We start from the raw sequence: 13,621 nt of genomic DNA, 5'->3' as shown, positions 1-13,621 counted from the left end.
GGAAGTGCACAGAAACTGTAGGTGTAAGGAACAAAAGTACAGGGCTTATAAAGAAACCATAAGCCCTTGTGCCTTACTGCCCTTGTTTAAACCAGGTGTCCTCGCCCACTATTGCACAGTGAATACCCACAAGCCATTGCACACAGGAACCACTGTACCTTGTATCCTCGCTCCTTAGCGAACTGCAGGATTAGTGACCTCCGCTCCCTAGTAGTGTTGGTGGCATCAAACACCTACAAGACAGACAGAGGGATTTTTTTCCATAAATATGACAAATCTGATGTCCATTGCGTGCTATATCTAGAAGGGATATGAAAGTCAAAATTAAAGGGATAAAAAGGTCAAAATTTAAATGTGCATGGGAGCATTTAAATATACTTCCATTAGCAAAAATGCTTCTAGTATAAGTTATTACTGTTTTTCTGCGGCATACGCACATATGCTGTGAGGGCTGTGCATCAGTATTCAAACAGCGGTGGCTTATATGACACAAATTATGTCTTCACACAATAAATACACATCACTGCCAGCTCTTTGCACCGGCACGGTGTTTGAATACTGTGCACGGGCCCTCACAGGATATGTGCGTATGCTGCAGAAGAACAGAAATAAATTTTACTAGAAGCATTTTTTTGCTAATGGAAGTATATTGCAAAAATGCTTCTATTTCAAATTTAAACGCTCACATGCATATTTCAATTTTCACTTTTCTATCCCTTTAAACTTTCATGAGTCAGATAGAGCATGTCATTTTAACACATTTTTAAATTCATTTATTTTATTAAATTAACTTTGGATTATTGGTTTCCTTTGTTGAGAAGCATATGTACATATCCTCAACAGCACCATTGTATTATTGGGAGCTAGCTTCTAATTGGTTGCTACACATATGCCTCCAGTCATTGGCTCACCAGATGTATTCAGCTAGATCCCAATACTGCATTGCTGCTCTAGGGATAACTTTAACTTATAACATATTGCAGTAGTTGAAAATTACATTGCAAATTAGCTGCAGAGCGAGAAAAAAAAGGTTTAAAAAAAAATTAAAATGTCTCTTGAATAAATTTGTTTCCTTTAATCTTGGTGTAACATGGCATAATTATAAGGTAACAATGTAGTAATAAAAAAAGGTGCATTGTTCACAAGAGCGTCTTACATTCAGGAGTCACAGGCTAGCTTTGCAGACTGGGAAACGCTAGGGGGCGAGTTGAAAACATTCCCTGAAAGAGGGTCATCAATCAATACCCTTCCTTGTAGTGCTGCTCCATATTCTTCAAGCAGTGCTTCGCTCCGGGTGCACAGAGCAGCCAGAGCACAGCGCTATTTGAAGAGAACAGACTGATAGGGAGCAGTGCGAAAGCAATAACAGTTCCTGCTCTTTCTGTTCTTTCTGCAGACACGTTGCATTTTCTGAGACATCTTAGATCACAGAATTATCATTTTTTTTCTTCCTTCTCTGGGTATCTTTTCTGGAGCACTATATGGCAGCAGTTTCACAAGAATATTATGCTTTTACAAGATCACTAGAGGGCAGCACTATTTCCTCTCATGTAGTGCTCCAGATGCCTACCTAGGGATCTCTTTAAAGGGACATGAAACCCACATTTTTTCTTTCATGATTTAGAAAGAGAATGCATTTTTAAACATCTTTCTAATTTACTTCTATTATCTAAATTGTTTTATTCTCTTGATATTCTTTGCTGAAAAGCATATCTAGATATGCTCAGTAGCTGCTGATTGGTTGCTGCACATAGAAGCCTCATGTGATTGGCTCACCCATGTGCATTGCTTTTTCTTCAAAGAAGGATATCTAAAAAATGAAGCAAATAAATAATAGAAGTAAATTGTAATGTTGTTTAAATTTCTATGTTCTATCTGAATCATGAAAGAAAGATTTTGGGTTTAGTGGCCCTTTAACACAGAATATCATGAGAACGAAGCAAATTTGATAATAGAAGTAAATTGGAAACTTTTTAAAAATGTTATGTTCTGTCTGAATCACAAAAAGAAAATGTTTAGGTTTCATATCCCTTTAAGGAGGCTACACATATATGCCTCTTGTCATTGGCTTCCTAAATGTCTTTAGCCACTCTTCAACAAAGGATACAAAGAGAATTAAGCAATTTTGATAATATAAACAAAATGGGAAGTTGTTTAAAATTGTATGCTCTATGTTCATGGTGAAAGTTTTGTTTTCACTGTTCTGTCCCTTTAATACAATAAGACGTTTGTGTATTATACATGTTTATTAATACATTTTACGGTATAGCTAATTTGATTATTTTATTCTTTGTACATTTTGTGATCAGAATAATTTTTTACAAAATGTTTTCTATTTCGTTTTATACAACTTATTTAATATTTGGAAATTTAATAAAAAAATGTCAGTACAATATTCATGGAGCGACTATTATCACTAAGGACACACTATCCATGTCTGTTATAAATCTGATGAAGTTTAAAAACTAAAAACAAAAGAATTCTATATTCTGACAGTATACAGCTGAGGGTATTCGGTCTGTACTACGTGATTTCCTGCTGCTGTGATATTATGGTGGCAACATGGACATTAAAGGGACAGTTCACTGTAAAATTGTTTAGCCCTGTATGTGTTCCCCAGGACTTGTTATAGCAGCTGCAGCATATCAAATGTATTGCTCATTTAAGCTTCTTTTTGCAAAATAAATAGCTGGATTTGCTCTTTGAAACCACAGCCCATCAAAATAGGCTTGACTTGCTGACAGATCAGATCTTGTTATCTTATCACACAAATGCTTGCCTTTCTTATCTCTGTCTCTGTACAATACTTAGAAAGAACAATTGAAAATAAAAATTTTAGAGCTTAATCTCTTCCACCTCTCACTGGGAGTGTAATTTCTTCTGATGGCTATGTTTATACAGTTAATCAATAGCCTATACCTAGGTATAGAAACTTGCCGTATAGGTAGGGATACTACTGGCTAAATCAGCTATTTCAAATGCCAAAATAAAGGCTAAGGAGCTATTTATAAACAATTAAATATACTCCAGCAGGTAATATGGATCATTGGGATTCGGGAACAAATTAAACTAGAAAATGTGTAATTATATTATTTATTTTGTTCCTGAATATTATGGATTTCCATTTCCTATTGAATGTCCCTTTAATCTACCGATGAACGATATGATAACATTATCAATTAGGCTACGAGACTGTGCAGGGATGTCCTCACCGCCACATGCCCCGCCTCCTGCGACAGGTAGATGTTCACATCCCTTAAGGCGTTGAGTGCGCACTGTCTGAAAAACAAAGTGGAATGTTTCTATTAGATGGTGACGGTCACGTCCTTCACCCTGTGCCAACTGCTCTGTTAGTATTGATTTTTCCAAGCAAAATGAGTGGCATGAGTTACACCAGCATCGGGTGCTTCAGAAATAAGCAGGGATCCCATGTAAAAATACCCCAATACTGCCAATTTGACTCTCATGCTGGTTGCTGGTCACATTGCAACTAGTTGGCTTTATGGTGAATGATAAAGGGAGTGAATATAGGTTTGTAAAAAAAGGGGGACATTTGTCTAGTTCACATTATAAACAAGATGGGAATATTTCAGTATGTTGTGTGGCACCCTCAGGACCAAACTGTATACAAGTCAGCTACTAATGAGAGCAAATGCAAGCTGGTAATGTACGTCTCAACTATTGTGCAACAGACAGACAGCCTAAAGCCACAACACCCCTCCCCCCCCCCTTGCTATGTATCTGAAAGCAAATAACGCACAGGCACATAGTGCAGAGCAAGCTGTTAATGCTATACACATGCTTATGTAGCTATTTAATGGTGCCTTTGTCTGCTAACTCAAACAACCCCTCTGTCTCTCTCCAATATTCATACTAAGAGCTTTTATCTGTGTGTAACATTCCAATGTGCAGGTGTGAGTGTGTAAACATGTGTGTGTATGTGTATGTCTATGTGTGTGTGAGCATGTGTGTGTGTATGTCTATGTGTGTGTGCATGTCTATGTGTGTGTGAGCATGTGTGTGTATGTCTATGTGTGTGTGAGCATGTGTGTGTGTGTATGTCTATGTGTGTGTGAGCATGTGTGTGTGTGTGTGTGTGAGCATGTGTGTGTGAGCATATGTGTGTGTGTGTACGCATGTTTGTGTATGTGTATGTGTGTGTGTGCATGTGTATATGTGTGTGTGTATGTATGTGTTTGTATGTCTATGTGTGTGTGAGCATGTGTGTGTGTGTACACATGTTTGTGTATGTGTGTGTGTGTGTGTGCATGTGTATATGTGTGTGTGTGTACGCATGTTTGTGTATGTGTGTGTGTGCATGTGTATATGTGTGTGTATGTGTGTGTGTATGTATGTGTGCATGTGTTTGTGTGTCTATGTGTGTGTGAGCATGTGTGTGTGTGTACGCATGTTTGTGTATGTGCGTGTGTGCATGTGTATATGTGTGTGTGTGTGTGTGTGTGTATGTATGTGTGCATGTGTTTGTATGTCTATGTGTGTATGTCTATGTGTGTGTGTATGTCTATGTGTGTGTTTGTGTGTATGTCTATGTGTGTGTGTGTATGTCTATGTGTGTGTATGTCTATGTGTGTGAACATGTGTGCATGTTGTTGCGTCTTGTTTTTCTGTGAAGATTTCTTTCCCTAAAGAATCAAAAAATTAGTATTGTACGTATACTTAAAAGAATTATTCCCCTGACAGGGGAAGGAGATTCTCTTGGCCTTCTGTATATAAATCCTGTCATTTGATATAATGTATTAATACAATGATACAAGATGTTATTGTAATATAAACTGTAATGTAAGGACACAAGATGGTACTGTAATTAGTAGTCACTATGTGCAAGTATTTGTTTGTTATATTGCTTAATAAAATAAAATGTAGTATAACTAACCCATTAACTACCATTCCCCACATTATTCATCAATTAGATGAATTCGGACAAGTATCCAACTTCCTAATCAATAAAAAGAAATCCAAAATTATGAATATCAATCTACCCCAAGTAAAGGATTAAACAGATATGCCCGTTTAGATGGCAACAGAAATCACTTAGGAATTCAGTTAACCCCAAAACCAGATGACATTTTTAACTACAACTACAAACCTCTCCTAACAAATATAACTGCAGACTTATCATCATGGAAAAGAAAGTGTATCCATTGTCTAGACAAAATTAACCTTATTAAAATGAACATTCTCCCCAGACTCCTCTACCTCTTTCAAACGCTACCTATTCCTCTTCCCACATTTTAAGCACACAGTCAAATATCTCAGACTTTATCTGGCAAAACTCCAGAGCGAGAATCAGTAAAAAAATAATGTTACTTCCAATCAGCATGGGAGGTCTTGGGGTTCCGGACCTCCACCGATATAGACAGGCTACATACCTCCAAAGCATAATCGCCTGGTTTTCAAACCTTCATAACAAAAAATGGGTCCAACTAGAACATGACAACATGTAAGGTACTGAAAGGAGTTACCTCTCACTGCCTATGCACTAAAAGTGCAAGTGAAGATTTATCAAAGATCCCTGCGTACATAGTGTACTAAGTGCAGGTGAGACTATAGAAGACACCGGAGACAAGGAAACTTAAGCGCGAGACGACCATGTGATGTGCACACACGTGACCGCGCATCAGAAACAGAACGCCGAAATCCGTATCGGAAGAAAGACGCCTAAATCTCTACAGAGGCAGATTACATCGCACAGCTTAGGTAAAACCCTTTCAAAGTATCTGAGGAACTTGAGGGTGAGTACCGTTAACTCTTTATTGAGTGATACTTACAGAAGAAGGAACTGGATAAAGGTATTTAACCTCATATTGTGATGCTTATAATACATAAGTACCCACTATACAAAGAATTGTGGAAAAGTGATCCATGGACTGAGACAATTTTTGATTATAAAAAGGAAAAGTAATACAGAGATACTACACTCAGACTCTTGGCTAATCCCAAAAGGTGATGTAACCTCGAAAAAATATCACCTTAATAGAAAACAGAAAAAAGAAAGGGAGTGGGATAGTGCTAATTCAGCTATGAGTCTTGACAAATAGGATCGGTATGTGTATTCCCAAAAATTCTCTATATGTTCTTATATAATCTTGGTATAGTCCCTGATTAGGGTTCTCATACTTTTGGAATCTTATAATATCTAACTATGTTGGTCTCCTAGAGATAGAGATACATTTCTAAAATTCCCATCACAAATTGTGACAGAAACTTTAAAGTCTGGGACAGAATCCTAATAGAACACCCTAATATATTGTCAAAATTCTCACCCTTGACACCTTTAACATATAACAACGAGTTTAAACCAGGCTTACAAATCACTACTAAATCACTAGACCCCTCATTCAGATCATTCCAAATACATCATCTTGGCAATGATCAACACTCTCTTACTATAGAAGAGCTTATCGCAATGGACTTCTACGTTTTCAAAAACTGGTTATTTTACAGACAATGCTATGCCTACATCTCATCCCATCCTCAAAATAGAAACATGACTAGATCAACGACACTTTTTGAATCCCTCTGCAACAAATCCTCTCCAACTAGACATGCCTTACCCCTTACATACTCCATCCTTTTACAACAACCCCGTGGTTCCCTGCCGTACTATATAGACAGATGGAATTCTGAACTAGGTACAGGCATTACCCAGGCAGATGCATTATATATATTTTCTAATATTAAAAAAACATCAGTTTCGTGTAAATTTGCTGAACTCAATCTAAAAATCCTACAAAGATGGAATCTAACTCCTGAGAGATGTAAAAAAATAAATAAACTCAAAACGGCCAAATGCTGGAGATGCGGCTCTACTGAAAGTCTTATGGCCCATATTTGGTGGCAATGCACCAAATTAACATCTATTTGGAATGAGATCTCACAAGAGACTAGCAAAATCCTGGAAACTCCCACCCCTTTAGACCCATGTCTATGACTATTTAATAAAGTTCCAAAAAAAATCCTGACATCCTCTAAGAAATTGTTCCATATCCTAAGTAATAGTTTAAAAATTCTCATTGCAAGAAACTGGGAGTCCGATAAAATCCCCTCCCTTAATCAATGGTACCTAGAGTGTAACCGCACAATTTCTCTGGAAGAATTTTATTACATGAAAACTAAAAGCACTGATATATATGCTCAAATGCTCTCTATGTGGTTAACATATATTCAAAACAATCTATCTATAACAACACAAAGTTAGTCCAAATTAGCCCCCTAATCTGACCAAATTTTCTTTGATTTACTTGTAGTGTATGAGACCCGTTAATTCCATGCAGACACTAATGTTACTTTATTATACTTGTATTTACTTTTTGAATCTCCCTTAGCCCCCTTCCCTCCTTAATCTGTTAAACAAAATATAAAAATCAACCTTGATGTATCATGAAACCAATGTATATTTTCGCATCTTTGTTTTGTTTACCCTTGTAATATTTTGGTTTTCAATAAACTTTTGAACTTTAAAAAAAATAAAAAAAATCAAATCAAATGTAAAACATATATGTATGTGTTTAAGCATGTGTGTAACCGTGTGAATGTGTGTGTGTGTTTGACTATATATGTATATGTGTGTGACTGTGTGTGTGTGTATGTGTGATTGACTATATATGTGTCTGTGTGTGACCATGTGTCTGTGTGTGCCTGTGTGTGACCATGTGTCTGTGTGTGTGACCTTATGAATGTGTGTGACCATGTGTCTGTGTGTGCCTGTGTGTGACCATGTGTCTGTGTGTGTGACCTTATGAATGTGTGTGACCATGTGTCTGTGTGTGCCTGTGTGTGACCATGTGTCTGTGTGTGTGACCTTATGAATGTGTGTGACCATGTGTCTGTGTGTGCCTGTGTGTCACCATGTGTCTTTGTGTGTAACCTTATGAATGTGTGTGACCATGTGTCTGTGTGTGTGTGACCATGTGTCTGTGTGTGCCTTTGGGTCACCATGTGTCTGTGTGTGTGACCTTATGAATGTGTGTGACCATGTGTCTGTGTGTGCCTGTGTGTGACCATGTGTGTATGTGTGTGTGACCATGTGTCTGTGTGTGTGACCTTATGAATGTGTGTGACCTTATGAATGTGTGTCACCATGTGTCTGTGTGTGCGTGTGTGACCATGTGTCTGAGTGTGTGACCTTATGAATGTGTGTGACCATGTTTCTGTGTGTGCCCATGTGTCTGTGTGTGACCATGTGTCTGTGTGTGTGACCTTATGAATGTGTCTGACCATGTGTCTGTGTGTGCCTGTGTGTCACCATGTGTCTTTGTGTGTAACCTTATGAATGTGAGTGACCATGTGTCTGTGTGTGCCTGTGGGTCACCATGTGTCTGTGTGAGTGACCTTATGAATGTGTGTGACCATGTGTCTGTGTGTACCTTTTTGTGACCATGTGTCTGTGTGTGTGACCTTATGTATGTGTGTGACCTTATGAATGTGTGTGACCATGTGTCTGTGTGTGCCTGTGGGTCACCATGTGTCTGTGTGTGTGACCTTATGAATGTGTGTGACCATGTGTCTGTGTGTGCCTGTGGGTCACCATGTGTCTGTGTGAGTGACCTTATGAATGTGTGTGACCATGTGTCTGTGTGTGCCTGTGTGTGACCATGTGTCTGTGTGTGTGACCTTATGAATGTGTGTGACCATGTGTCTGTGTGTGCCTGTGGGTCACCATGTGTCTGTGTGAGTGACCTTATGAATGTGTGTGACCATGTGAATGTGTGTGTGACATTATGAATGTGTGTGACCATGTGTCTGTGTGTGCCTGTGTGTCACCATGTGTCTGTGTGTGTGACCTTATGAATGTGTGTGAGCATGTGTAGCTTTCTGATAGTGTGTGTGATAAAAGTGTACTTACAAGACCTGCAAGTGAACCACAAATTCTACTGAGGGGTAAAGCTGGGACCTCAGATATAAAAATACTCACACATAAAGAGCACTCAGATAAACACACGCCCCACACTAACACATGAACTGTTCACCTGGGGTCACACTTATAGTCAGGTATCAGTAATGAAACGGTCACACACATATAAGAGGCGTGCAGTGTGCAAACTTACTTCCTAATCCTCATGGCGTCTTCATTGTCAGCACGGAAGAACTCATAGTTTTTGTACGTCTGCACGGCCTCTCGCCGATACTGCCCGACATTAAACACTGTGTGCAAGAGAACACATAGAATAATGTAATCTGGCACCCCTAGACAACTTCATGCGGTATTATACAGCGATAGCGTCACTTCTTCCTATACAATTATAGTTATGCACCTCAGGGAGCTGCACCATAACTTCATTTGCAAGGGTGTCTTGTGCAGAATATCCTGATGATAAATACTGTACTCCGAAGACAGGAGAAGCAGAGATTTAGCGGCAAGTAGAATACAATATTAATAGATGCTGAAGGACGTTACATTATCTTTAATTATATCTATCATGCTAATAGTATAATATTAAAGGGACATTCTAGTAGAGAAATAAAATGCTCTGATTCATGAGAATGTCTTAATATGAAACAAAACCTTTTCTCTTCCTCTGTGTTACTGAAGATGAGACTAATTAGGCTATTAGACTAATAAGGAACAGGCATAAGTAATCACTGCCCATATTCTAATCTGGAACAGAATGGGGTGTTCCAGGAGTAAACTACTTTGTCTATGGCCCCAATTTATCAAGGTCTGTCGGACCTGGTCCGACAGACCTCGCTGAAGACGGCGAGCAATACGCTCGCCGTATTCAGCAATGCACCAGCAGCTCACAAGAGCTGCTGGTGCAACGCCGCCAGCAGGGGGGTGTCAATCAACCCGATCATACTCGATCGGGTTGATTTCCGGTGATGTCTGTCCGCCTGCTCAGAGCAGACGGACAGGTTATGGAGCAGCAGTCTTTGTGACCGCTACTTCATAACTGCCAGCAGGCTCACCACAAACTCGGGGCATCAAGCTCCATTCGGAGCTTGATAAATATGCCCCTATGAGTTTAGTCCTTTTTAAGGAGTTAAACACCTAGTAAAAGAAGGAAATTTGAATAACGGGATATGAAACCCAAACTATTTTCTTTTGTGATTTAGACACAACATACAATTTAAAAAAAAAAAAAAAAAATTTATGCTTACCTGATAAATTCATTTCTCCTGTAGTGTGGTCAGTCCACGGGTCATCATTACTTCTGGGATATTATCTCCTCCCCTACAGGAAGTGCAAGAGGATTCACCCAGCAGAGCTGCCATATAGCTCCTCCCCTCTACGTCACCTCCAGTCATTCGACCAAAGGACCAACGAGAAAGGAGAAGCCCAAGGGTGTAGTGGTGACTGGAGTATAATCCAAAAATTTTTTTTAAGCCTGCCATAAAAAACAGGGCGGGCCGTGGACTGACCACACTACAGGAGAAATGAATTTATCAGGTAAGCATAAATTTTGTTTTCTCCTGTTAAGTGTGGTCAGTCCACGGGTCATCATTACTTCTGGGATACCAATACCAAAGCAAAAGTACACGGATGACGGGAGGGACAGGCAGGCTCTTTATACGGAGGGAACCACTGCCTGAAGAACCTTTCTCCCAAAAACAGCCTCCGAAGAAGCAAAAGTGTCAAATTTGTAAAATTTGGAAAAAGTATGAAGAGAAGACCAAGTTGCAGCCTTGCAAATCTGTTCAACAGAAGCCTCATTCTTAAAGGCCCAAGTGGAAGCCACAGCTCTAGTAGAATGAGCTGTAATTCTTTCAGGAGGCTGCTGTCCAGCAGTCTCATAGGCTAATCGTATTATGCTACGAAGCCAAAAAGAGAGAGAGGTAGCCGAAGCTTTTTGACCTCTCCTCTGACCAGAATAAACGACAAACAGGGAAGACGTTTGACGAAAATCCTTAGTTGCCTGTAGATAAAATTTCAGGGCACGGACTACATCTAGATTGTGTAGCAGACGTTCCTTCTTCGAGGAAGGATTAGGACACAAAGATGGAACAACAATCTCTTGATTGATATTCCTGTTAGTGACCACCTTAGGTAGGAACCCAGGTTTAGTACGCAGAACTACCTTGTCTGAATGAAAAATCAGATAAGGAGAATCACAATGTAGGGCAGATAACTCAGAAACTCTTCGAGCCGAGGAAATAGCCATTAAAAACAGAACTTTCCAAGATAACAACTTGATATCAATGGAATGAAGGGGTTCAAACGGAACACCCTGTAAAACATTAAGAACTAAGTTCAAACTCCATGGCGGAGCAACAGTTTTAAACACAGGCTTGATCCTAGCTAAAGCCTGACAAAAAGCTTGAACGTCCGGAACTTCTGACAGACGTTTGTGTAAAAGAATGGACAGAGCTGAAATCTGTCCCTTTAAAGAACTAGCGGATAACCCCTTTTCTAAACCCTCTTGTAGAAAAGCCAATATCCTTGGAATCCTAACCTTACTCCATGAGTAACTCTTGGATTCGCACCAATATAAGTATTTACGCCATATTTTATGGTAAATCCTTCTGGTAACAGGCTTCCTAGCCTGTATTAAGGTATCAATAACTGGCTCAGAAAAACCACGTTTTGATAAAATCAAGCGTTCAATTTCCAAGCAGTCAGCTTCAGAGAAGTTAGATTTTGATGTTTGAATGGACCCTGGATCAGAAGGTCCTGTTTCAAAGGTAGAGACCAAGGCGGACAGGATGACATGTCCACTAGATCTGCATACCAAGTCCTGCGTGGCCATGCAGGTGCTATTAGAATCACTGATGCTCTCTCCTGTTTGATTCTGGCAATCAATCGAGGAAGCATCGGGAAGGGTGGAAACACATAAGCCATCCCGAAGGTCCAAGGTGCTGTCAAAGCATCTATCAGAACCGCTCCCGGATCCCTGGATCTGGACCCGTAGCGAGGAAGCTTGGCGTTCTGACGAGACACCATGAGATCTATCTCTGGTTTGCCCCAACGTCGAAGTATCTGGGCAAAGACCTCCGGATGAAGTTCCCACTCCCCCGGATGAAAAGTCTGACGACTTAAGAAATCCGCCTCCCAGTTCTCCACTCCCGGGATGTGGATTGCAGACAGGTGGCAAGAGTGAGACTCTGCCCAGCGAATTATCTTTGACACTTCCATCATTGCTAGGGAGCTTCTTGTCCCTCCCTGATGGTTGATGTAAGCTACAGTCGTGATGTTGTCCGACTGAAACCTGATGAACCCCCGAGTTGTTAACTGGGGCCAAGCCAGAAGGGCATTGAGAACTGCTCTCAGTTCCAGAATGTTTATTGGAAGGAGACTCTCCTCCTGATTCCATAGTCCCTGAGCCTTCAGAGAATTCCAGACAGCGCCCCAACCTAGTAGGCTGGCGTCTGTTGTTACAATTGTCCAGTCTGGCCTGCTGAATGGCATCCCCCTGGACAGATGTGGCCGATAAAGCCACCATAGAAGAGAATTTCTGGTCTCTTGATTCAGATTCAGAGTGGGGGACAAATCTGAGTAATCCCCATTCCACTGACTTAGCATGCACAATTGCAGCGGTCTGAGATGTAGGCGTGCAAAAGGTACTATGTCCATTGCCGCTACCATTAAGCCGATCACCTCCATGCATTGAGCTACTGACGGGTGTTGAATGGAATGAAGGACACGGCATGCATTTTGAAGCTTTGTTAACCTGTCTTCTGTCAGGTAAATCTTCATTTCTACAGAATCTATCAGAGTCCCCAAGAAGGGAACTCTTGTGAGTGGAAAGAGAGAACTCTTCTTTTCATTCACCTTCCATCCATGCGACCTTAGAAATGCCAGTACTAACTCTGTATGAGACTTGGCAGTTTGAAAGCTTGAAGCTTGTATCAGAATGTCGTCTAGGTACGGAGCTACCGAAATTCCTCGCGGTCTTAGTACCGCCAGAAGAGTACCCAGAACCTTTGTGAAGATTCTTGGAGCCGTAGCCAATCCGAATGGAAGAGCTACAAACTGGTAATGCCTGTCTAGAAAGGCAAACCTTAGATACCGGTAATGATTTCTGTGAATCGGTATGTGAAGGTAAGCATCCTTTAAATCCACTGTGGTCATGTACTGACCCTCTTGGATCATGGGTAAAATTGTTCGAATAGTTTCCATCTTGAACGATGGAACTCTTAGGAACTTGTTTAGGATCTTTAAATCCAAGATTGGCCTGAAAGTTCCCTCTTTTTTGGGAACTACAAACAGATTTGAGTAAAACCCTTGTCCTTGTTCCGACCGCGGAACTGGATGGATCACTCCCATTAATAAAAGATCTTGTACGCAGCGTAGGAACGCTTCTTTCTTTATTTGGTTTGTTGACAACCTTGACAGATGAAATCTCCCTCTTGGGGGAGAGGATTTGAAGTCCAGAAGGTATCCCTGAGATATGATCTCTAACGCCCAGGGATCCTGAACATCTCTTGCCCAAGCCTGGGCGAAGAGAGAAAGTCTGCCCCCTACTAGATCCGGTCCCGGATCGGGGGCCCTCGATTCATGCTGTCTTAGGGGCAGCAGCAGGTTTCCTGGCCTGCTTGCCCTTGTTCCAGGACTGGTTAGGTTTCCAGCCTTGTCTGTAGCGAGCAACAGCTCCTTCCTGTTTTGGTGCAGAGGAAGTTGGTGCTGTTCCTGTTTTAAAATTACGAAAGGAACAAAAATTAGACT

The 13,621-nt window shown here is 40.5% G+C and overlaps 1 protein-coding gene across 3 annotated transcripts in view; it reads right to left on the bottom strand.

Moving 5' to 3' along the window:
- PFKFB1 (6-phosphofructo-2-kinase/fructose-2,6-biphosphatase 1) overlaps positions 1-13,621 on the bottom strand; it is a 177,511-nt gene that overhangs the window by 86,469 nt on the left and 77,421 nt on the right. For all 3 annotated transcript variants that reach the window (XM_053695522.1, XM_053695521.1, XM_053695520.1), the window contains 3 exons: positions 9,069-9,165; positions 3,213-3,279; positions 159-233 (listed from right to left, as the gene is read on the bottom strand). In XM_053695522.1, coding sequence (XP_053551497.1) covers positions 159-233; positions 3,213-3,279; positions 9,069-9,165 — 239 coding nt within the window. The remainder of the gene's footprint in view (positions 1-158; positions 234-3,212; positions 3,280-9,068; positions 9,166-13,621) is intronic.

This window comes from Bombina bombina, chromosome 12, assembly GCF_027579735.1.
Source record: "Bombina bombina isolate aBomBom1 chromosome 12, aBomBom1.pri, whole genome shotgun sequence".
NCBI lineage: Eukaryota > Metazoa > Chordata > Amphibia > Anura > Bombinatoridae > Bombina > Bombina bombina.
The sequence above is the reverse complement of the archived record's forward strand: the minus strand, read 5'-3'. Positions and strand labels throughout refer to the sequence as shown.